This window comes from Lutra lutra, chromosome 11 (assembly GCF_902655055.1).
Source record: "Lutra lutra chromosome 11, mLutLut1.2, whole genome shotgun sequence".
Taxonomy (NCBI): Eukaryota; Metazoa; Chordata; class Mammalia; order Carnivora; family Mustelidae; genus Lutra; species Lutra lutra.
The window spans coordinates 85,892,058-85,917,955 of NC_062288.1; the positions used below are offsets into that span (position 1 = coordinate 85,892,058).

At 39.3% G+C, this 25,898-nt stretch overlaps 1 protein-coding gene and 1 long non-coding RNA gene across 4 annotated transcripts in view; both read left to right on the plus strand.

The window, feature by feature from the left end:
- The window catches only part of STRIP2 (striatin interacting protein 2), a 47,754-nt gene extending 24,922 nt beyond the window's left edge, over positions 1–22,832 (plus strand). For all 3 annotated transcript variants that reach the window (XM_047695543.1, XM_047695544.1, XM_047695545.1), the window contains 5 exons: positions 2,330–2,430; positions 6,426–6,492; positions 17,214–17,318; positions 18,182–18,386; positions 19,850–22,832. In XM_047695543.1, the coding sequence (XP_047551499.1) occupies positions 2,330–2,430; positions 6,426–6,492; positions 17,214–17,318; positions 18,182–18,386; positions 19,850–20,100 (729 nt within the window). In that variant the 3' untranslated portion in view covers positions 20,101–22,832. The remainder of the gene's footprint in view (positions 1–2,329; positions 2,431–6,425; positions 6,493–17,213; positions 17,319–18,181; positions 18,387–19,849) is intronic.
- A 1,709-nt stretch (positions 22,833–24,541) lies between these two features.
- On the plus strand, positions 24,542–25,492 carry LOC125080444 (uncharacterized). The gene is made up of 3 exons (XR_007121394.1): positions 24,542–24,589; positions 25,000–25,124; positions 25,257–25,492. It is a non-coding gene; the product is annotated as an uncharacterized LOC125080444 (long non-coding RNA).
- Positions 25,493–25,898: the final 406 nt, after the last annotated feature.

Consider the following 25,898-nt stretch of genomic DNA (forward strand, 5'->3'; position numbering starts at 1 on the left):
TCTTAGGAATGTGCCCAGCCAGCTATGAAGCAGTGCAAGATAGGATTCAAGTATTCCACCAAAAAAAAAAAGTGGGGAAAAACTATGTAGAAAAGCTTTTCTATATGTGAAGCCCTTTTTCTTTTTTAACATTTGAGATATAATCCTGAATAAGGCATAGTTTCGGCTCTTAAGGGCTTTGACGTCTTATAATATAAATAGCTAATTATGGAATGATAAGTGTATGATACAGGTAAGCTCTGACTGGTAATCCAACCAATGATAGAGAAGAAGTGACTTCTAACCTGAATCCTAAAGAAACAGATGTTAGTAAGGATATGGGAGGTATCAGGGAAAGAAGATAGGAAGCATTTCGAGCAGAAATGTTAATCTATGGAAGGCCAGAGGAGAGAAGAAAAAATACCTTTGGAAACTGGTTAAATGTTGTTAGAGTTCTCCCTGGAGCAAGGGGAGATGGGGAGGCCTGGTGATACATGGAGCTGGAGAGGATAGCAGGGAGCAGATCATAATACGTATGATAGCACACAGTTACTGAGTACTTATAATGTCCCCAACACTCTGTTAAGTTCGTGTGGCATTTCATTTTATTCTCTTAATCCTACGAGGTAGGTGTTATTTTATCCCTGTTTTATAAATGAAGCCGAGCGTAGGAAAGGTTAAGAAGCTGCTTCCCCACGAAGGCATTGTTTACCATGCTGAGGAGTTTGGACTTGGTACTGTGGGCATTGCCAAGATATCAGAACCTGAGGGCAGGGAATGGATGGTCTCTGTGTTGAGAACGTGGGGAGGAGAGGAGGTACCTCATGACTGCTCAGTGTCTTTGCCCCACTTTTCTCCCAAGAAGTCAGAACCAAGCTTGCTGTTAGAACAGCAGGTTCTCAGAGTGCACAGAGCCTCCTGCAGGGTCTGTATGCTTGTAGCTTTGCCTATATAATCAGGGTATTTCTCCACTCTAGTACATTCAGAGACATCTTTGGGTGTGTTATAGGTGTCCTGGGTTCTCGCACTTCTTCTGCCAGTGTTTGCTGAGCAACAGCAGGGCTGGGAGGAGTAGGGGTGGGAGGGAGATAGTGTTCCTAGTAGCAAGAACAGAGAACCATAGACATGTTTTTTCTGTCTGCTTCTTTTGGTGGGCAGTATGTAGATCAACAGCCAGACAGGTGGGTGGCTTGATGGTCCTTGCCAGTGTGTGTCAGTGTTGGTGAATCCCAACAAGGCTACAGACACATCTCAAATTGAAAAACATTTTCCATAACTTCATAGCGGGTATGTATTGGCTGCTCCATCTGGAGCTTTGGAAAATACCCCAGGTCGGCTGCCAGGGAGAAAATATTTGAGCAGAAGAGAGAAAGGGGCAGCACAAGCTTACTTCCCGCCTCTAACCACACACACACAGGGGCAGAGGGCAGCTTGGCTTGGTGCCAAGGCTACTTCTTGGTGATCAGGAAAAGCTACGGGATTTAAAACACCACAATTTTTTGCTTTTCAACCCAGTTTCTGTACTGTCCCAGTGTTTGGGTTCTGGATCTGGAAGAAAACTGTGTCTGATGTTCCTCAGTGCATCACAGGTAAAATCCAGGTGATGCAACTCCAGGATACTGCCCACTAGGTCTTCCCAGACACAGACCCCATCCAAATTCAAGAGAGCAAAATGGAATCCCTATTTCTAGTGTTTAGCCCATCAAAGAGATCTTGGGATTAGCCCATCAGAGAGATCTTGGACTTATTCTCAGTACAGTATCTGTTGACCTAAGGGCTCTTGTTAATCCATTCATTAAAATACTGATAATGTAAGTCCAGGGATAATATAGTGAACCAGACAGACTCATGCTGGAGCCCACATTCCAGTGGTTCACTTGGTTACTGTGTGCCATATCCATCCTGTCTGAATGATGCAAGCAGTTGCTGGGAGTAAGCTACACCTGTTCCTGCTCTATCAATCACTGTTGAAACACTATGAAACAGAGGTTTGGTATGGAAGACAGCTCCCAGAGGGAGTCTTCCTTTCTTGTTGAGCTTAGGAACAAATATTGCAGCAATTCCTTCTATTTATCTGGAGTGGGATTTTCTTTTTGGCTTGTTTATGTTTTGTGCTTTTGTTCAGGTGCTGGCAACATACACACACTGCAGATTGTCCCCCTCCATGCAGGATGAGCTGGCTAGATGATGCGGCTCCCCACTTCTCAGACAGGAGGACTGATAACACAAGTAGACAATAGATACTCTTAAGAATGGATATTAGAGTTGTGCTTGCCAATCCTATTTTTCGTATGTACCTTCTATTATCCCACAAATAAGCAGCCCTTTCTGCTTTGATCTTTTAATCCAGTTTGAATATGTGTCACAACATTTGGTATTTGCCAACTGCATTCCATTGATCCTGAAGTTCTTCAATCAAAATATCTTGTCGTACATCACTGCCAAAAACAGGTATGGGCTCTGGACAGGTTTATTTCTAAGTTCTGTTTAGGTATGGGTTGAGAAATATACATCATCTCTGAGCCTTTCAGTTCTCTTTTTGCCCCTAGTCCCTTCTCTTTTTGAGCTTAAACTTAATTTCCTTGAAGTGTTAGTTGATGTGGTATGTGATTTGGCCTCTTCGCAGAGCTATTTGTATTTTAATAGTTTTGAAAACTAAAAAAAATCATAACTCAAATAAATAAAACTGCAACAATGAAATTTTAGCCCTATGGCAGAAGGATCGGAAGATTTTTTTTTTTTTTTTGGTGAAACAACCTTCTTATCTGGCCAGCCCTGATCTTAGTTTAAATCATTAGTTGGAACAATTATACCACTTTGTAAACTGTAGTGTTATGCAGAATTTGTAACTGAAAATAAATAACACACCCTTACTTAGATCAGTTTGTAATAAAACATATATATGCTATTTTATTTAATCTCTTCAGTAATGGTTAAGTATAACAACAAGTTTTATTCTCATTTCACCAATTAGTAAATAAATTCAGTAAGCTTAATTGACTTGCTCAAGATTAACATGCTAGTGAGACAATTTAAGTAAGCAGCAGAGGCAGGGTCAAAACACAAATTGTTTTCTGGTCACAATTGTTATGAATACAAATTGCTTTTCACTCCTCCAATCAAGTGGGGACTTGGGATTTACAGAGTAAATACTTGTTCTTTAGTTTTCTACTTCCACAAGAACTATAAGCATATTAGAGTTTACCAGAAGATGAGTTCCTAAAGTAGAAGTAAGAAGGCTGATCTGAGGGCACCTGGGTGGCTCAGTTGGTTAGGGTGACTGCCTTCAGCTCAGGTCATGATCTTGTTGGGGTCCTGGGATCGAATCCAGCATCGGGCTCCCTGCTCGATGGGATCCTGCTTTTCCTTCTTCCACTCTCCCTTCTTGTGCTCAATCTCTCTCTCTCTCTCTCTCTTTCTCTGTCAAATAAATAAATAAAATCTTAAAAAAAAAAAAAAAAAAAAAGGCCGATCTGATTACTTGGGGTGACTAGACAGGGCCAGGAAATGGTGCCTCACCAATCTTGTACTGCCTGAAAGTCCACCATAGAGAGGCAGCCTACTTATATGTAGTTTAAAATACACAGAGGCACCTGGGTGACTCAGTAGGTTGAGTGTCTGACGCTTAATTTCAGCTCAGGTCATGAGCTCAAGGTCCTGGGATTGAGACCCACATGGGGCTCCTCACTCAGCAGGGAGACTGCTAGAGATTCTTTCTCTCCCTCTCCCTCCCCATCCCCTACACTTATTCTCTCTCTCTCTCAAATTTTTTTAAAGATTTTATTTTTTTTTTTATTTGAAAGAGAGAGAGGATGAGCAGGGAAAGGAGCAGAGGAAGAGGGAGAAGCAGTTTCCCAGCTGAGCAGGGAGCCCCGTATGGGGCTTGATCCCAGGACCCTAGGATCATGACCTGAACAGAAGGCAGATGTATAACTGAATGAGCCACCCAGGTGCCCTTAAATAAATAAATCTTTTAAAAAATAAAATTAAATTAAAAAAATAAATAAAATACACATATACACATGGAACTTTCTGAAGTCATGAGACCTGCCATTTGCTAGCTATGTAATCTCAAGTAAGGACCCTGGTTTTTTTGAGCCACAGTATTTTCATGTTAAAATGAAAATAATTTGCTGGGTGCCTGGGTGGCTCAGTGGGTTAAAGCCTCTGCCTTCGACTCAGGTCATGATCCCAGGGTCCTGGGATCGAGCCCCACATCACATCAGGCTCTCTGCTTAGCAGGGAGCCTGCTTCCTCCTCTCACTCTGCCTGCCTCTCTACCTACTTGTGATCTCTGTCTGTCAAATAAATAAAATCTTTAAAAAAAATTAAAATAATGCATTCCCTGACTATATCTTAGAGCTTTTATATAAGTATCAGTTAAGATAAACTTAGGAGAGCCCTGCTCCACATTTCCAGTAAGAGATCCACCCCTGGATCAATCAAGTGTGGCAGGGGCTCAGGAATTAAGTACCATCCCTCACCATGGGCCTGGAAGGGGAGGGCAAATAATCTGATAGGTGTCCATCAGGTTCTATTTGGAATTGGAAGAATGGTAGTGCCAGACTAATCAATAACTAAGTTTGGCCAGGATAAGATGGTCCTCTTCTACACCACCTATAAGCTTTACTGTGGCATGATCCCTGAGAACTCGGAGCGCCCATAGCCCCTTCTTGCACAGTTTCCTTATGGCTTTTACAATCTAGATAGATATTCCAGAAACTTGTAACTTTATTTTTTGCCCCCTTAGGCTAGAATTCAGTTCACAGAGAATGGCACAAATCTATCTTTGATTTCCTGCCCCCATTTCCTGGTTGCCAGCATCATCTTTGCCATGGGGCTTTGTGGGAAGTGGGTAGATAAGTAGATAAGCCAGCCAAGAATATTTATACTAATGGAGCAGTAAGTACAGAACTCGCAACCCTCGGAGAATCCAGAAGAGTGATTAAGATGATGAGCAATGTTATAGGTAGACCCACTGCCCTCTCTTCTCCTCCCTTGGTTCCCTTAGGTTATCATTATGGGTTTCTTGGACACAGGTAAACATTTCTAGGTAAATAAATTGTTGCCTTTTGCTTGGATAGAGTTTTGACTTTCAAAATGTGGAGACAGGTCCAAGAAACCCACACTCATCAGGGCGCCTGGGTGGCTCAGTGGGTTAAAGCCTCTGCCTTCGGCGCAGGTCATGATCCCAGGGTCCTGGGATCGAGCCCCGCATCGGGCTCTCTGCTCAGCGGGGAGCCTGCTTCCCCTCTCTCTCTGCCTGCCTCTCTGCCTACTTGTGATCTCTGTCTGTCAAATGAATAAATAAAATCTTAAAAAAAAAAAAAGATTAAAAAAAAAAAGGAAACCCACACTCTTTTATGGCCCTTGCTTTGCCCACATCCTTTATCTATTTCCAATTGTGCTAGTTCAAATAGATTGGTTATAAACCTTATGGAATGTCAGAATGAGAAGGAGCATTAGAGATGAGCTAAATCCTGCACTGTACCATTGAAGAAGAGAGAAAATGAAAGAAAAAACTATAATTTTGAGTAACTATGTCCCTGTCATAATGCAGTGCATCATTTTCCCTACCTACTCATTCCTGCTTCCCTGGGCTCACCGCAGAGCCTTCAGCTCCCTTATAGTCCCCCACTGTCAGTTCTGGGGGCAGATACCGTTATCATTCCCTTTTTAAATTTTTTTTTAGAACATACATGAGTGCAGGTGGGGGTGGGAAAGGGTGGGCAGAGGGAGAGAGAGAAAGAGAGAGAGAGAATCTTAAGCAGGTTCCATGCCCAGCACAGAGCCCGATGTGGAGCTTGATCTCATGCCTCTGAGATCGTGACCTGAAGTGAGATCCAGTTGGACTGGAAGCTTAATTGACCGAGCCACCCAGATGCCCCAGTGCTGTTACCATTCTTGAGCTACTAGATTGGCCCTGCTAAGGGAAGCTGCCTTTGTCTTAAGCTTCCTTCAAGAATGGCCTCCATGATCATTTCCCAGAGCTGCTGGCTTTCAGAAACATCTGGTAAAGGACATAGGAAAGGTCTTCATTTCACCCTTTGTCCACAGGTTGTTACTAAGTGGGTTAAGTTTGGGCAGCATCTCTGGGAACACGGTTGACACATATACATAAGCATACACTTAAATGCAAAAACGGAAGTGCACATGTGCCCTTACTCTTTAAAGAAGAGAGGAGAGAGGTGGCTATACCAGCTATACCCTTGCTGCCTTCTTTTCCATCTGCTAGATGGAGACTGGCTTGAAGGAACTCTGTGGGTTCTTCTCATGAATAGAACTGGAGTTGCCTGGCACCACAACCCTCAGTTTCAGCTGAGGTCACTAAGCAATTTGGGAAATAGATTGGGCCTGCTGGAGAGAAATAATTCCTGCCATTTCAGAATTGCCATTTCCTGCCATTGCTATTACCCTAAAGCCTACCCTTTCTCTGCATTTTGCAGCATTTCGGTCCTGGATTACCCTTGCTGTACCATTCAGGATTTGCCGGAGCTTACTACAGAGAGTCTGGTAAGCAGAGGGGGATTTGGTAGCTTTTGAAATTACCAGATGGCAGAAGCTGGTATTTGCTCTTCCATTTCTTCACCAGTTCCATAATGCCCTGGTTTGGGCGTCTCAGATCAATAAATGTATATTGGCAAGAGCAAAGTGTCAGTGGGGGTTTAGAGCTGCTGACTCAGCTGAGAAAAATTTGGAAAAACTGAGCATAGCAATTTGCAGAGAAGAGAAAAGATCAGTGACAAACACTAAGAGGAGAGGGAATTTAGAAAGATAATGGGACTGAAATTGAAGGTGAACATCTGTGCTAAATGGCAGGAGAAGCTCTACTGGTCTATTCCAAACAATGATCTGTCTCCTTTCCACTATGCTATAGGCTACTCACTTTTCATTTTCATATAGATTATAAAACCCAGGAGTGTGTACTTCAGAAAATACCTTGCCTAGATCTCTTTAAACCAAAAGTTGGTAATACCCACAGAAGAATGACCCAGAAATTTCATCCTGGAAACAACTTTAAGCAAATCAGAAAAGTCCCTCAAAATTACTTTAATTTCATTAAACTGACTGATCAACAGCATCCTGAAGATTAACTGCCTGCCTCATATAAATATACCTCCTTAGATACACTCAGTCCACAACCTCACTCTGTTGTACGGTACTTGGTTATCTATATCTGTTTCTCCATTTGACTGAAAACTCCCTGAAGGGAGAGATGGGATGGTATCATCTTCATTTTATACCCCCAGAGTCTAGCACTGTGTTTGGTACATGAAAGGAGCTCAAATGCTGAATGTTGGATTATAGCACTCATTGTCCCACAACCCTTTGCCTCCCAACTTTAATAATTGCAAAATGTTGCATTAGAAAAATGTACTATGCACAAATAGAATGATACCTTCTGTGGAACGGTTTTATAGAAACAGGATTCTTGGCTGGAGGTGACCTGAGAGCCATTTAGCCCAATCCTATTTCAAAGATGAGGAACCAGAAGGCCCAGTGGATGAAGTGACTTGTCATGGTCCTCTCCTCATAAGTGATAGATAGTGAATTAGAAAAAGACCCATGTTTTAAGATACTATGTCTAGCACCCATTTAAGCATCAGGGCAAAGATTTCCTGTCTCACTTAGATGTGACCTCAGTGGCCAAGGAAGCTGAGAACTTCTTATCCCTGCAGAGAGAAGTAATAAGTTGTCTAATAACCCTGTTTATGCACATGATATTATTCAGTCTTTAAAATAACTGTGTAAGCTTGGTATTACTGTTTTATAGATGGAAGCTAACTGCAAAAACCTTACAGTTAGAAGTCGCAGAGCCAGGGTGGAGACTTACATCCCTGCTGTTTAGAGTTAGAATGAAGAATGCACTTTCTCACAGAAAACAGTGATAAACAGCATTAAAATGCTACTATAAGTAGGGTATTTCAAAACGTAAAGTCAGGTTTTATGGCTGAAATCTATTTCTTGATACAATATGTTCTCTTTTCTCAATCCCATATGTAGGAAATTGATGGGAACTATAACTTCAAATCTCCTCTGATTTACCTTTTGGGATATGAGCATAAAATTATTGAAATAATTGTTCTGCCTCTGAAAAGATTTTATTGTTATCCATGCGCAGGTTAAAAGCACGTATCTATTCTAAAGAAACCAATCGGTGCTAGGTATTCCTCTCCTTTCTGTAAAGCAACAGTGGCACCTGGTGGTTTCAATTGGTAACTACAGATTTTTGTTGGCTTAAATTTATGGTGTTAAGTATTTCCCCTGAGCCTAATGATGGGCTTAAGTAACTAGCAAGTTTATTTGTTTATCTAAACTGATGGCTTCTACATTCAGAAAAGACTAATGTTTATATGAGTAAAATGCATCTCTTTTCCAGGCATAGTGAATTAATTATAAACAGAAAATGTATTGATTTTTTTTATAAATGTAGAGGATTTTCTTTAAATAATATTTCAAATTTTTTTCCTGGTTATAAAATCAGTATATACTAATGCAGAAAATTAGATAAATACAGAAAAATATGGGGAAGAAAACAAAAATACCTTAATTATACTACCTACACGTAACCACTGTTAATATTTTCCTATAGTCATTTATATGTATACTATAGTATCCTATAGTACACTATATGTACTTATTAATTCATATATACACACATACATTATTTAAGAAAATAAGGACTTTGTATATGTTTCAATCCACCTAATAATTTAAATGTTCACAATACAACTTTGAACATATTTAAGAACATAATTTTTAATAGCTGCACATAATATTCCACTCAATTTTTTCATATAATTTTTAATTTTTTATTAACATATAATGTTTTATTAGCCTCAGGGGTACAGGTCTGTGAATCGCCAGGTTTACACACTTCACAGCACTCACCATAGCACATACCTTCCCCAATGTCGATAACCCTACCACCCCACTCCTTAATTTTTTGAAAATGGTTGCTTTCTACTACTGTTGGGCATTTATTTCAGTATTCCCTGTATAACTCCAAATTCTAAATTCTTCCCATTTTGTCAAAATACTTAGCTCTACAACAGGCCATCCTTACCAATGTACTACCCACCTGGTATAGGAAGGCTTATAATTTCTGTATCTCCAAATGTCTATATTCAAATTCAACCCACTAAAGTAGGAAAACATTAAATTCCAGACATAAGAGGTTAGTGACTGTATGGTCATGTGGAAGATAGGTATCATCTTTGGAAGGAGATTGCTAGAAAAGGCAGTGGAAAAATAAACTGAGAGTTGCTGGGGGGTGAGGGGGTAAGGATAGGGTGGCTGGGTTATGGACATTGGGGAGGATATGGGCTATGGTAAGTGCTGTGAAATGTGTAAGCGTGATGATTCTCAGACCTGTACCCCTGGGGCAAATAATACATTATATGTTAATAAAAATAATTTTTTTAAAAAAGGAAAGACAGTGGATATGGCTTCAGCAAGTATTGTAGAATGCTCAGTATTTTGATGGTTGTTTAGGGCAGTGGAATTAAAAAGTAAGGTGTGCAAGATGATGCTTTGGAGGATGGAATATTTTGATCTTTTGTATATATAAATATCATTTTGTCTTTCTATATGTGTGTATTAGAACATACATAATATCATTACAATAGTGCATTTCTATTTTAGAAGTAAACATTTATATTTAGGAGTACAACAAAAATTATTTACTGAGAGATATGTGCAATAAAAAAAAAAAATCTTAAAACCACTGCTTTCAGAGGACACCTGGGTGGGCTCAATGGGTTAAAGCCTCTGCCTTCAGCTCGGGTCATGATCCCAGGGTTGTGGGATCAAGCCCTACATCGGGCTCTCTGCTCAGCAGGGAGTCTGCTCCCCTTCCTCGCTCTCTACCTGCCTCTCTGCCTACTTGTGATCTTTGTCAAATAAATAATTTTTTTAAAAAATCTTAAAAAACAAAACAAAACACCACTGCTTTCAGAGTATGTTGAAATGAGGGTAAGATTGTAGATCTGCTTTCTTTGTGGGCCTGTTGGTCCTAAAGAGAAATCATACAGGTTACATCCCATCCTCCTTTCCTCTCCTATCTTACAGAGATGTGGACCAAAAAAAATAATGTGGAGAGTTCTGTGTAAATCTATTGTCACTGCTGCAAAGCCAACCCAGAGTTCAAAATACTTGTTTTTTCCTACAGAATATGATTTAGTAACAGCAGCTTCACATACAAAGAAGGGCATATATTTTGAACAATGTAAATGCTCAAATAGGCCTATAAATTAAGAATGGAGGAATGAGAAAAAGTAGTATTTATGGAATCACTGAGTATCAGAGCTATAAGTTTCTTTGTATCTTGCTAACTCCCATCCTTTACCGATGAGGAAATAGGTAGAGTGGTAAAGTGTTGTCCAAAACCTAATAGCTAGGTAGAGCCAAAACAGTGAGTCAGAATTTGCATGACCTAGCCATTTGCAAAGAAACATTTGGCATTTCCTTTTAGATATATGCAAGTGAAATTATTAATTCTTGAATAAAGTCTTCCAACATTTAAAAATCATCACTATTTACAACCAATATTGCCTTTAGCATTATTGTTTCTCTGTTCTAGATATAATGTGAGCACATCATAAGGTATTTATTTTCTATGAGGTATATTTATATAGAGGAAGGACCATGGAAAAATGTTTTTTAATATTTTATCAACTTACCTGTTAAGCCACCATTTCTGTAACAGGTAATAGAGAGATTAGAATCTCTGGAATTCTTTTTCTTTCTTTTTTATTTTTTAAGATTTATTTATTTATTTGAGAGAGAGCATGCATGTGCACACACCAGCACACACAAGTGAGAAGAAGAGCAGAGAGGAACAGAGAATCTCAAGCAGGCTCCATGCCAAGCACAGAGCATTATTTGGGGCTTCATCTCACAACTGAGGTCACTACCTGAGCAGAAACCAAGAGTCTGGAGGCTCAACTGACTGCCGCACCCAAACACCCCTCTGGAATGATTTTTCAAACTCATTTGCCCAGATCCCTCTCCAGGGCACAAATAGTTTGCTAAAACTCCCCAGATGATTTTGAGATTTTCTCTTCTCCTTCCTCCTTTTTCACTCATACCACTTAAGAATTATGGCTCTCTTTTATGATATTTGGGGTTTTTTTTTTAAGTTTTAGTTTAATTTAATTTAACGTAATTTATTTAACAGAGAGAGACACAGTGAGAGAGGGAACACAAGCAGGGGGAGTGGGAGAGGGAGAAGAAAGCCTCCTGCTGGTCTGGGATCATGACCTGAGCTGAAGGCAGACCCTTAATGACTGAGCCACCCAGGCACCCCAGATATCTGGGTTCTTAATCTAGCAGTAACTTAATTGTCAGAAATCCATACGATAAGGGAATTATTCTATAATGATTTGGGAAAAGAAATTCTAAGTTAAAAATATGAATTCATTTTCAGTTGTGTGAACCATAATAATGGAATGAATCAAAAGAATAATTTTCTAAGAAATGGTTATTATTGGAGTTTTCAGTCAGTAAGTGTTAAAACCTAGCAAATGGGGGCGCTGGGGTGGCTCAGTGGGTTGGGCCTCTGCCTTCTGCTCGGGTCATGATCCCAGGGTCCTGGGATCGAGCCCCGCATCGGGCTCTCTGCTCGGCAGGGAGTCTGCTTCCTCCCTCTCTCTCTGCCTGCCTCTCTACCTACTTGTGATCTCTGTCTGTCAAATAAATATATAAAATCTTAAAACAAAACAAAAAAAAACCTAGCAAATGTTTTTTCAAATAGGTTCAGATAAATGCAGGGCTGACATGGCATGGAAAACCTGAAGCCTAAAGCAAAGAAATAGACTAGTTTTAAGTATAGAAAAGGCAGACTGAACTACAGCTCTAAGTTATCTTGAGCAACTTTCCTGTAGGGTATAGGAGTTCCACCTATAAAAGGAAGAGGTTGGGCCATCAGATGACCATAAGCTTTTCCAAAATTCCCATGGATTCATTATTTAACAACCAAGCTAATATTAGTAATTCTGATTTTCGATGAAGAGCTGGTTTTCAATATGAGAATAATAATCACTAGGAACTTTAATAAGCTGAGAAGGTTTGAGATGTATTAGATTTAACACTTAGCAGCACTTCTTTATTTTTTTTTAAGTTTTTATTTATTTATTTAAGTACTGTCTACCTCCAACATGGGGCTGGAATTCACAACCCTGAGATCAAGATTCACATGCTCTTCTAACTGAGCCAGGCATGCACTCCTAGAAGCACTTCTTTAAAGGCTCAATCTGATTATAGGCTGACCAAACTCAGTCACACTCTCCCCTTTAATACAGGAAACCTCACTATTTTTGTGTTGTTTCTGGAAACTGTTATCTTCTACTTGCTTGAAATAAAGACAGAGTGTATTATAATTCAATGAATTACTGGAGATAGAGGTTCAGGCCCTGGGTGGGGCACTTATGTGACCTTAAGCAAGCCCTTCCTTTCCCTGAGCCTCAGGTTTTGCTTCTGTGGATGACAGAATTGGACGAGACTTATTAGCCAAGTCTAAAAGCTGTCTCCTCTAGTGCTCAGATTCTAACCAATCTGATTTCCTCAGTACAAAAGGAAGAAACACTTTGTTCTTTCAGCAGTCATGTGAGTTAATTATCCATCTAACTGGAGTAAGCCTCTGTTTTTATTTGGCTTGGCTCACGCAGCTGGGCTAAGATGGATCTTTAGAACGGAACCCTCATAGTACTTTAGAGACTACGAAGGGTAGGTTGTGATTCCTGAACTGAATTTTTAGACACAAGGTGTGTGTAAACAATTTTTTTAAGTTTTTAATTTTAATTCCAGTATAGTTATCATGCCGTGTTATATTCGTTTCAGGTATACAATGTAGTGATTCAGCAATTCTATAACATTACTCAGTACTAATCATACATGTACTCTTTAATCCCCATCACCTATTTCCCCCATTCCCCCCACCCACCTACCCTCTGGTAATCGTCAGTTTGTTCTCTATAGTTAAGAGTCTCTTGGTTTGTCTTTCTCTCTCTCTTTTTTTTTTCCTTTACCCCCCATTTGTTTTGTTTCTTAAATTCCACATATGAGTGAAATCATATGCTATTTATCTTTTTCTGACTTATTTCACTTATTATTATACTCTAACTTTATCCATGTTGTTACAAATGGCAAGATTTCATCCCATTTGGGGCGCCTGGGTGGCTCAGAGGGTTAAGCCTCTGCCTTCGGCTCAGGTCATGATCTCAGGGTTCTGGGATCAAGCCCCGCATTGGGCTCCCTGCTCAGTGGGGAGCCTGCTTCCCACCCACCCCCACCTACTTGTGATCTCTTTCTGTCAAATAAATAAATAAAATCTTTTTTTAAAAAAAGATCTCATTCCTTTTTATGACTGAAAAATATTTCATTGTATTTATATGCCACATTTTCTTTATCCATTCATCTATCAGTGCACACTTGGGCTGCTTCCATATCTTGGCTGTTGTAAATAATGTTGCAATAAACATAGGGGAGCATGTATTCCTTTGAATTAGGGTTTTTGTGGGGGTAAATGCCAAGTAGTGCAATTCCTGGATAATAGGGTAGTTCTATTTTTAACTTTTTGAGGAACCAGTTTGCATTTCCTAACAGTGCAAGAGAGTTCCTTATTCTCCATGTCCTCACCAAAATTTGTTGTTTCCTGTGTTTTTTATTTTAGCCATTCTGATTGGTGTGAGGTAATACCTCATTGTAGTTTTGATTTTCATTTCCCTGGTGATGAGTGACATTGAACATTTTTTCATGTGTCTATTGGGCATCTGGATGTCTTCTTTGGAGAAATGTCTGTTCATGTCTTCTGCCCATTTTTAAATGGGATTATTTGTTTTTGGGGTGTTGTATCAGTTCTTTATATATTTTAGATACTAACCCTTTGTGGGATATGTCATTTGCAAATATCTTCTCCCATTCCATAGGTCACCTTTTAGTTGTGATTGTTTCCATTGCTGTGCAGAAACTTTTTATTTTGATGTAGTCCCAATAGTTTATTTTTGCTTTTATTTCTCTTGCCTCAGGAGATATATCTAGAAAAATAGATGTTGCTATGGCCTGATGTCAGAGAAATTACTGCCTGTTCTCTCTTCTAGGATTTTTATGGTTTCAGGTCTTAGATGGAGGTCATTTTCCATTTTGAGTTTTTCTGTATTGGTGAAAGAAAGTGGTCTAGTTGCATTCTTTTGCATGTAGCTCTCCAGTTTTCCCAATACCATTTGTTGAAGAGACTATCTTTTTCCCAATGTGTATTCTTTCCTCCTTTGTCAAAGATTAATTGACCATATAATTGTGGATTTCTTTCTGGGTTTTCTATTCTGTTCGATTGATCTATATGTCTATTTTGTACCAGAGCCATACTATTTTGCTTACTACAGCTTTGTAATATAACTTGAACCCTGGAATTGTGATAACCTCCAGTTTTGTCTTTCTTTGTCAAAATCTCCTTACTATTCAGGGTCTTTTGTGATTTCATACAAATTTTATTATTGTTTGTTCTAGTTCTCTGAAAATGCAATAGGAATTGCATTAAATCTGTAGATTGCTTTGGGTAATATAGACATTTTAATAATATTCTTTCAATCCATGAGCATGGAATGCCTTTCCATTTCTTTGTGTCCTCTTTAATTTCTTCCATCAGTGTTTTATACTCTTCAGAGTAGAGGTCTTTTGTCTCTTTGGTTAAGTTTATTCATAGTTTTTTGTTTTGGGGGGTACAGTTGTAAATGGGATTGTTTTGTGAATAAATGTTTGTGTATGCAAGTGGAACATGGGCAAATGTTTTCTTCTTTCAATTTTTGCTGGTAGAAAGTGAGTGAGTGAAGGTCTTGATTTGGCTAGTGTAAAATATCAGAAACAAGGGAATATGGCCAAATGCTGCTACTCACAAAATATAGCCCCCCTCAGAAGTTTACATTTTACTCAATATGCTAAGTCCTGCCTCCCCAAAACAGAGAAAGCAGGCCATTTGCCCTAAATGAACATAAGCAAATAAACAAAAAAACCCTCAAGTCTGGCAGATCTAGAAAGGCACTCCATGGAGCTAAAGGTCTGCTGGAAAATGATTATCTGTTGTGTTTGAAGAAGGCAGAAGGCTTGAGCAGGACTCCATGTGGAGCTTGTTGCATGGACAAGTCTGGGATCTGCTATCCTGAGATAGCCATGTAGTAGCATGTGTTCTGTCAGTGCCCACTTCAGGCAACATCTGGTGACGTAGGAATTGGGGGTAGTTTTAGTTGGTGGGGAACCATTATCAGAAAAAAAAGAGAGCAAGACCCTGGGCAGATGAGACTATCTTTAGGAGGGAACTAGGGTATCTTTCCTGGGACTCTTGAGACAGCTTTGAGGAAAAAGCAGCCACGATCAGCTTACTTTCACTTAAAACTTCACTTTTTAATCAAACGGAGAAAGTTGAGATAAATCACAGTATTATTAAATGATCAGAGGTGAAAAGATCTTAAATATGATCTAATTTGACCTCTTACAAGAAACAGGGAAATGACTTATCTACCATCATACATCCAGGGTCAAAGCCATAATCCAGGTATCCTAGTGTCTATTCCAGTGCTGCTTCTACAAGCCATACCCCACTCCCATTTGTTTGTTTGTTTGTTTTAAGGTGAGCTCATACAACCAACATGCAGCTTGAACTCAGACCCTGAGATCAAGAGTCACATGCTCTACCAGCTGAGCCAGCCAGGTACCCCTCCCATATTTTTTGAGGTGCTAAGGAATGCAAGGCTGTTTATGCTGCTATCATATTAGAAATCAGGATAAAGGAAGCTCACAGTGGAGATATACATGGCCTCCCCTATATGTTCTCTATTTCCCCTGCTTCTTAAAAAAGAAAACACACACACACACACACATTTAAGAGTCCATTCCTCTGTTAGCCACACAAGATGGAACATCTGTAGAACCTCTCTGTTTTGGACAAGCCAACTAGCTGATGCACTAGAGTGGAAACTCCCATGGAATTTTCTCTTAGAAGGAAACAAATGGTTCTCCAGGGACTAGTTCTAAGCACAATTTTGAACATTTACTACAGGAAGTAGAACATTTTTTCTAAATAATATTTCTAAAAAGTTTCCTTGAAACTTTTTGGCTCTTACTCTTATTTATTTCTTAGTAGAGCCTAATACTCTCAAAAATCCTGCATGTTCCTTCTACATTAGATGTATGTCTATCTTGCATACTTTGGATTAATTTGGGAAAGGAGGGGGTAATTTTCCATTCTTTAGACAACAGCTCATTTCTACACCTTGTCTCCTACTCTTACATGCTCCTATCAAATTGTAGGCATTAGGAATTTCTAAGATGTTAGTTTGGTCACCATGCATGCTCATTGATTCATACAGCTTCTGACATCAGTATATTTACAGGCCCCCAAATCCAGAAGGGCTCTTATTTTTGTCCCTGAAAAATGTTTCTGTGAGTAGATACCTGTTTCTTTCTTTTTTTTTTTTTTTTTTTTAGATACCTGTTTCTAATCTGACATCCATCTGTTATCTCTGGTTGGGTGCTCACAAGCTATCAATAAACATATAAGAGAAACACCTGGTTAGAATTTACCATCTGCCATTTTTGCTTCCAAGCTGGAGAATTAAGCAATTTACTGCAATAGGGTTTGATAAAGGAGGGCATAGGATGATTTTAAAAATTCAAACGTAATGAATATCAGATCCATCTAACATAGTTTGAAATCTACCAGAATGGGGCACCTGACTGGCTCAATCAGTAGAGCATGTGACTGGATCTCAGGATCATAAGTTCAAGCCCCACATTAGGTTTAGAGCCTACTTAAAAAAGGAAGAAAGGAAGAAAAGGAAAGAAGGGAAGGGAAAGAAGGAAGGAATCTACCAGAATAACTCCTAGCAGTAACAAACACAGCTTATGTAAGAGCAAAGTATATAGCGGAAAAGTTCTATCATTTCTTTTCTGATTCTAAAGCAGGAAGTTACACAAGAAACTTGAGTGGCATTCTTATGTTCATGTATCCTCTTTCTATTCAGTACTTGCTCTAGGTGTAGCTTTCCAGGATTGGCAGCTGTGTGTTTTCAGATGAAGTATATTGCATGCTTTGAGACCTTAGTGTATGAAGAGCAGAATGGTGAGGAGGTAGCATTTCATAAGGAAGGCCTCACCTATACTTACTAGTAGTGACTTCCAGGCTTCTGTGGGAATGAAAGCCTTATAGGTGTTGAGGTAATGGTGGGCGTGTTTTATTACAGGAAGCTGGAGACAACAATCAATTCTGTTGGAGGAACCTCTTTTCCTGTATCAACCTTCTGAGGTTGCTCAACAAACTGACCAAATGGAAGCATTCCAGAACCATGGTGAGTGGGGCTTCAGATCATAGAGGTGTCCCTCTGACTGAATTTTTTTAATCTTAAATATTTATGGACTTCCTGCTTTGTGAGCTCTATAGGAAGACACTGAATGCTACATAAGGTGAACACCTAATTCTGGGCATTTATTCCATGTGAGATATTTATTCACCAGTCCATTTCTTTACAAGGAGCTGAATATGGGCCCTCCCCCAGGGCAGCTCTGGTTGGAAAGTTAGCATTGTTATATGGATTTATATTGGATTATAAGCACATATCCCAGATGATACAAGGCTAAGATTATTCATTGCAGCATGAATCATGAAAGACTGGAAACAATCTAAAGCCCATGAATACAGGACCAACTGGTATATCCTTATAATAGAATATTATCCAACCATTAAAAAGAATGAGGCAGGAAAAAAAAGGAGTGAGGCAATTCTATTGATATGGAATAATTTTCAAGATATATTATTAAATAAAAAGCAAGGTATGGAACAATGTGACAGGATATGTAGTTGGCTGTGGTTTTTGTTAATAAAAATAATATGTGTACATAGAATTATGTATCCAGAAGATACAAAAGAAACTGGTAAGAGTAGAAATGGGATGTGTAGCTGACAAAATTATTTTGCTCTTTATATCACATACTTTGAATATTAGGAACTTTGAATTGTGACATATAAATGGAGCGGTTCCTCTATGTTCTTGAAGACTAAATATAAATAGAACCTAGGCCATGGATTCCCAAAAGCTCTCCCAGGGTACTGAGACCAGTCAAGTTTGGCTTAATTGTTTGTGAGTTGGAAGTTCCAAGACACTTTAGATCCTTACCTGCCTTTCTTCACTCCTGCCCCTCTTTAAACGGGTAGATGCTGGTGGTATTCAAATCAGCTCCAATCTTAAAGCGGGCCCTCAAGGTCAAACAGGCCATGCTGCAACTTTATGTTCTGAAGCTGCTAAAAATACAGACCAAGTACCTGGGGCGCCAGTGGAGGAAAAGTAACATGAAAACCATGTCAGCCATCTATCAGAAAGTACGCCACCGCATGAATGATGACTGGGCTTATGGGAATGGTGAGTATTCTCAGAGCTCTTGACCTCCGGGAGTTTCCCAGGGTTTAAACAAAATTACATAAATGGCTCCTGGATGGCTCAGTGGGTTAAGCGTCTGCCTTCAGCTCCAGTCATGATCTCAGGATCCTGGGATCAAGCCCCCCCACTCCTGTCAGGCTCTGTGCTCACTGGAGAGTCTGCTTCTCCCTCTCCCTTTGCCCTTCCCTCCCCACCTCTCATGCTCTCTCTCACTCTCATGCTATCTATCTCTCAAGTAAAAAAATAAAATCTTTAAAAAAGAAACTAAATAAACAGTTATCTCTACTCTTTGGTATATGAATTGTTACATAGTTTGGATAAGAAAGTTGTAATTATAGTCAGGTGCTGATATAACAAACATTAGGGTTACTGCCCGCAAATTCTAGCATGTGCCCAGATCCTATATTAACTATAAAAATCCATTTTAGGGGCACCTGGGTGGCTCAGTTGTTTAAGCATCCAACTCTTGGTTTTGGGTCAGGTTATGATCTTATGGTCATGGGATCAAGCCCCGTGTGGGGCTCCAGGCTCAGCAGAGAATCTGCTTGAGATTCTCTCCCTCTGCCCCTCCCCCCACTTGCGCATACATGCTTTCATAGAACCCTGGGATCATGACCTGAGCCGAAGGCAGATGCTTAGCCGACTGAGCCACTCAGGCACTTCAAAAATAAAATCTTAAAAAAAAAAAAGAGTAAACCATTGTGTATGGGACATGAGAGATCTGGGAAAAATATATCTCTAGCCCTGAAATAAGTGTCTGAGTGGGGTAAATAAGGTAAAGATTTTACCTCATAATTTTAACATACGCTGACACATACATTTATCATATGCGAGGAGAGGTCACAGACAAGCAATCAGTAAATCCTTCAGTAATTGGTCCATTCTGATTCTCCTTGTTGTACCTCTTCCTGCCTCTTTCCATTCCTTGAGAGCTGGTGATTCCATTCAAATGGGTAACTCCCATACCCTAGGAAAGCTCAGTAAAGGGAATTGAGTTGCCTTTTTGGAAAATATAATACATATACCTAGTAAGAAAGTGAAATAATGGAAAGAAAGTACAGGTTAAAAAAAAATGTCCACCCTCTCAGGGACCTTATTTCCTTCTCAGTGGTAATCACTGTTAGCGATGTTTCTAGACTACATCTGGTTGTTAAATAAAAAGCAAGGTATGAAAAAAAAAAAAAAGCAAGGTATGGAACAATGTGATAGGTAATCACTGTTAGCGATGTTTCTAGACTACCCTTCCAAAGATAGTCTCTGCATATACATGTGTATTTTTTAAACTGGAGTGACAGCATATTATACACTTAGTACCTTGTAAGTACATACACTTAGTACTTAGTAATTCTGAGTTTAATTTGTTCTTCCCTGTAGACCATATACTCTGTGGTAGGAGGAGCAGAATCCTGAGTTGTATAATTGTTCTTCTTCTTTCCCCAACACAGACATCGATGCCAGGCCATGGGACTTCCAAGCAGAAGAATGCACCTTGAGGGCCAACATTGAGGCTTTTAACAGCCGCCGGTATGACAAACCCCAAGACTCTGAATTTTCACCTGTGGATAACTGCTTGCAAAGTGTGCTGGGGCAGAGGTTGGATCTGCCTGAGGATTTCCACTATTCATATGAGCTCTGGCTGGAGAGAGAGGTGTTTTCACAGCCCATCTGTTGGGAGGAGCTGCTCCAGAGTCACTGAGCTCTTAGGAAAAAAACATCTGATAGATGGGGTTTGGCTCCAATAAATGGTGCTCTGCCTACCCTGCCCATTCAGCCTTTGTTTCCAGCTCTGAGAGTGCTTGTTCAGGGGAAAGCTGGCCTAGCCCAAGGACATCCAGTGTAGTCCGGGCCATTCTGGGGGCTTTGGGCCTGGAGATAGTACAAGGCTAGGATCCTGAGTCACAACAGATTGGTCAACTTGCATTGGGGTCAGTTGGGTGCCAAGTTGGCCTTGAACATCTGCTGGATCAGTCCTGGATAGGCTCTTTTGTGGGACCGCTCCCTGCTTTAGTCTTGCCCAGAACCAGGACCAGGCCAGCCTTTGCCGGCCCCAAGAGTGAAAATAAGTTTATTATGGCATTTGACCCATGACATTCATCATAGGTAATGGGAGAGGCAAGTCATAAAATAGGGAGAACATTTCCTTCTTGCTTATCCTGGATTCCTAGGACCCATAAGAAGTTTGGCAAAACCAACTTTGAAATTAAGTGTGTATTTTAAATTAAAAATTTTGACACCTCTCTCTAAAATTATTAGCTCAAAGATGATTTTAGAGCACCTGCACCTTCTTTGTAAAGGATGATGATTTACTGTTACCTAAATACTGCATGTTATAGTAAGGTATATCATGTAAAGTGTTTTTTTTTTTCTTTACTCCTGAAGAGATCTATGTTCAATCTGGAAATTATTTCTCTGTGTATTGTATATGGGGCATGGAGTGCATTGCTATAGCCAGTCTGAAATAGCCTCCTCTAAGGATGTTTCATGTTTTTCTGACGCTACGTCAGTCTTCAAATGACTGGTACACTGTAAAAAAAATTATCCATTTCATCCAATTCATTCTTTTAATGACAAGTAATTACAGGAGGTTTTATTTACTGAGATGGCTATGTCCATTTGTGCTCATGATCAATTTATTTTTTAATTGAATGGAATAGCAAGAGCATTACAGCTTACCATTTTTCTTCTATGTTGATTAGTGATTTTTTTTTCCTTTTTACTGTGAGTGCTTTCAAAGTGTCATATGGAGATTTAGTAATACTGTTCTTACCTAAAAGTATTGCACACTTCTTTTGAGGATGCCTGGGTGGCTCAGTCAGTTAAGCATCTGCCTTCGGCTCAGGTCATGATCCCAGAGTCTGGGATCAAGTCCTGCTTCGTGCTCCCTGCACAGCAGGGAGCCCGCTTCTCCCTCTGCCTGCTGCTCTCTCTGCCAAGTAAAATCTTGGAGGAAAAAAATTTCTACCGAAGTTTGAATCACATAGTTGTCAGAGCGCCTGGATGGCTCAGTTAGTTAAATGTCTGACTCTTGATTTTGGCCTGAGTCATGATCCTCAGGGTCATGGAATCAATCCCCGCATCCGCACATAGTGAGGAGTCTGCTAGAGGAGTCTTCCTCTGCCCACCCCACCCCACACACAAACACACTCTCTCAAATAAATAAATCTTAAAAAAAAAAAATCACATACACATACTTCTCAGCAGAAATGAGGTTTTTAGAAAAGCTTCTGATTCGATCAGGATCATTTTTTTCTTCTTCTATTCCCACAATTATGTCATCTATATTTTCAAACTTTTTTTTTTTTTAATGTTCTCCCCCCTGTCATGGACACTATTGAATCTTTTTTATGATAGCATCAGGCTACTTTAATTATGCCAGGAGGTCTTGTAAGAAATGGCTTATTTATTCTGTCAACCACAGTCTCATTTGGAAGTCATGATACAGTTATTGACAATATCCAAAGGAACTAGACCAGAACTCCAACTAAAGCTTGGATTTTAGCTTTTTTTTTTTAAAGATTTTATTTATTTATTTGACAGAGATCACAAGTAGGCAGAGGCAGGCATAGAGGGGGAAGCAGGCTCCCTGCTGAGATCCCGAAGAGATCCTGAAGTGGGGCTTGATCCCAGGACCCTGGGATCATGACCTGAGCCAAAGGCAGAAGCTTTAACCCACTGAGCCACCCAGGTGCCCCAGATTTTAGCTTTTTGAGCTTTAGGATAGCAGGACTTCTGCTTTTACGGGAAGGTAATGAAGAATGTAAGTATGTAATAGATGACACTTCTTAAAATACTTCGTAAATTTTACCTGAGTAGGACAGCTGTCCTCATCACAATCAAAGTAATTCACTAAGCATATCGTTTATGAATCCTATTAATCTATTTTAATGTGGTTTAACTGAAAAGGCAATTTTCAAGGAAAGAGCAGTCATCAATCTATTTCTCTTAAAGCCATACAGTATTTAATTTGTGTCAAGAACAAATAAGTTGCCTTTTTAAAAATATGCGCATGAATGCTTTCTGAGGCATAGAAGTATGCTGAGCTTTAACGTTTCATACTTTTTTACAAGTCTTCTCTTAAGGGAAGATTAATTCTCAGTGCAGATGGAGAAACTGAGATACCAAGAAAAGTGATTAGTTTCAAATCACAACATTTTTTTGCTGACTTGCTGGGATAGCATTCAGGTATTGACAGCCAGCCCCATATGTTAAAGTAACTGAATCTTCCAATTTGAGAACCCATGTGCATGGTTAGGAATAAATTCAGATTGACCAACGTCCAATGGTGATTACTGTTACTGTTTAGAAGAACATTACCTGAGTGATTTATAGATGATTTTTATTTGTGAATATCTCAGTAAAGTTTGTGTTGATTGCTGTTAACATGGTTTATCTACTGAAAGCACTTTAATAAAGAGAAATTAAACTAGAGTTAGAAATTTGGTCTTTAATTCAACACAAAAGAATCTTAAAGACAGGTATAGAAGGGAATAATACATAAAGAAGATGAATATGTAAAATCTTGCATAGTATTCCCTGGGGGTATACTAATACAAACACAACTGCAAAATCTCAATGGCTTAGGACACACCTTTATTTCTTGTTTCTGGGTCTGCAGATCAGCTGCAGCTCTGCTCCACTCAAGTTAACTTGCTAGATTTAGCTCTGCTCCACACATCATCTTATACTGGCATGAGGTTGATGGACTAGCTCCTGGCTGGGACATATTGTTCTCATGGTAAGGGGCAGAAGCAAGTACCTAACCATACCATGCAACCACCTGGAGGGTGCTTAAAGCTCTTCCTTGGATGGGGAATAAGTCAAATTGCTCATATTCCACCGGCAAAAAGCAGTTCATCTGGGGCAAGCCTAACATTGGGCCAGAGAAGTACATTCTACCTATGGAAGGCAGTTGCAACCAGGCATATGGGTAGAGAGTGAGTCACACAGCAGCTTCTCAGTGAGATTTTGAGATTGGTGGTAGGGCTTTCTTAGAGATTCTTGAGAATTTCCATAGCTTTCCGGTGAGCATTTGAAACCACACATTTCAGTGCTTTATGCTGATATTTTCAGTTGTGACTTTCTTGACCTTTTGTGTCCATAGTTCCTCCAGCTCTTCACCTAACAATAATCTTGGTTATAAGGCAGTTCTATAAACGAATGAATGTTTTAATGGTCTCTTTTTGTCCCACAAGTAGTTGTGATGAGTCTGAATTCTTTCTCTCTAGGCCTTCTAGCGATGACCTATATTTGCAATAAAACTAGCTGAGACTAAAAATGCCACTGCAGGTCTGGAATAAAAATGACACTGGCATATACCACCATCAGACTTGTGACCTTGATCTCACAAATGCTATTATTCATGAGCTAAGTAACCACCTTAATATTCAGGCAAGGGCAAGTATGAACTTGGCAACTCTTTGGTACTCTGCCAAGGTGCTAAGTGTGTTTAGGGTAATTTGCAGAGGCAAAGAAAGTCCTGCCACTATCTCAGAAATACTGGGCATGACCAATTAACATCTGCTTTACCTGTACTATAATTCCAGGCCAGACATTTCTGTAAGGCTATGACAAAATGTTTTCTGTAATGAAATGTTTTACAAAATATTATGGAATTTATAAACAACTTTTGTGGTTTTAGAGCAGCTATAGCTATTCTTACATGTGTTTAATACTAATACATATTTTAATGGATATTTTATATGATGCTTTTCAACATAAGAGACATCAAATACATATATAAATACATACATAAAATATATTTTAGAATAAAAATATCTACAACATGATTTTATTATCTATACAATACACAAAACTTTTGTCTGCTTTCTCATTTTTTCTCAACCAAAAAAAAGAAAAAAGAAAAAAGAATATAGTGATAGTGAAGAAAATTACCTCCTGTATAATCTCACTACTCAACAAGTGAGCTATTTATATGGTGGCAGCTTAACAATATAAGAAAAATGTGTAATCTCTAAAATAGGGTAGAACCAGGGGAGAGATCAAAGCTCTATCTATATTGGCAGAGCATTTTGTACAGCAACATGGAAAATACTTTTGGAAATGTTGGCATGGGTGAGTCCTATTGGTGATTTTTGAGAAAGCACATGAGTTTTTTTTCCCACTAATGAATTTTCAGGGACCTCTGGTATTCCTTCAGAAGTACTGGTATCGAAAGTTTATAGAAGGTAAGTCCTGAGTTCCTTATACTTTCAAATACGTTTCCAGGTGGTTCTAAGTGTTTGGCTATTCTGTTAGCCTTAAAATGTTAAACCTCAATATTTGGAGGATTTTTACAGAAATGTATTCTTGAGTTGAAGAGATCAGAGATCATCTAGGACAATCTCCATCCAACACAAGAATTCCTTTAATTAGTATCGGCTACGTATTTATCTAGCCTCTAATCTTTTCACTGACAGAAATCTCACTATGTCATAGATTCAGTAGTAATAGTAATAACTGAAATGTCTACGAAAGAATTAGCTACCTCAAAATACAATCAACTTATGGTATTATTTGAGCCAGAAGAAACATGAATACATTCATGGAATCCAAACAACTAATATTAGCTATTGTACTTTCTACCCCACTATATTAGTTTCCCAGGACTGCTGTAACAAGTTACCAGAAACTGGGTGGCTTAAAATAAGAAAAATTACTCTCTCACAGTTACAGGGGACAGAAGTCTGAAATCAAGGTGTCAGCAGGATTCCCCCTTCAAAGGTACTAATCATTTCCTTGCCTCTTCTAACTTCTGGTAGCTTCTAGCTTCATGTCACTCCAATTTCTGCTTCTGTTGTCACATTGCTTCCTCCTCTCTCAAAAGTCCCTCTGCCTCTCTCTCTCTCTTCTAAGGATACCTCTGATTGAATTTAAGGCCCATCAGGATAATCTTCTTTTCTCAAGATTTTGCCATATAAGGTAAGATTCACTCTTTTGCAATAAGGTAGTATTCACAGTTTTTGAGGATAAGGACCTGGACATATCTTTTGGGAGGCCACAATTCAACCCACTACACCCACTAACACCCATCAGACATGTAGTAGCAAAACTGATTAATTTACTCTTCCTTTCTATCATTATTAGAGGTGTAAGGCAAGACCTGAAGGAAGTTATTTTTATTTGAAAGATGCTTGCAGCTATTGATGGAGTCAAAGAAGGTTCAAGTAAGGAAAGTTTCAGATTGGGGTGCCTGGGTGGCTCAGTTGGTTAAGTGACTGCCTTCGGCTCAGGTCATGATCCTGGAGTCCCAGGATCGACTCTGGCATCGGGCTCCCTGTTCTGCAGGGAGTCTGCTTCTCCCTCTGACCCTCCCCCATCTCATGCTCTCTGGCTCTCTCAAACAAATAAATAAGTAAAATCTTTAAAAAAAAAAAAAAAAGAAAGAAAGTTTCAGGCTTAGGTAGAGGATTGGACCTAAGGAAGCAAGTGTAAAAGTGAAGAATATATTTAGGTATTTATAGGTATTATTGTTAAGAAGATACATATAAAAGATTC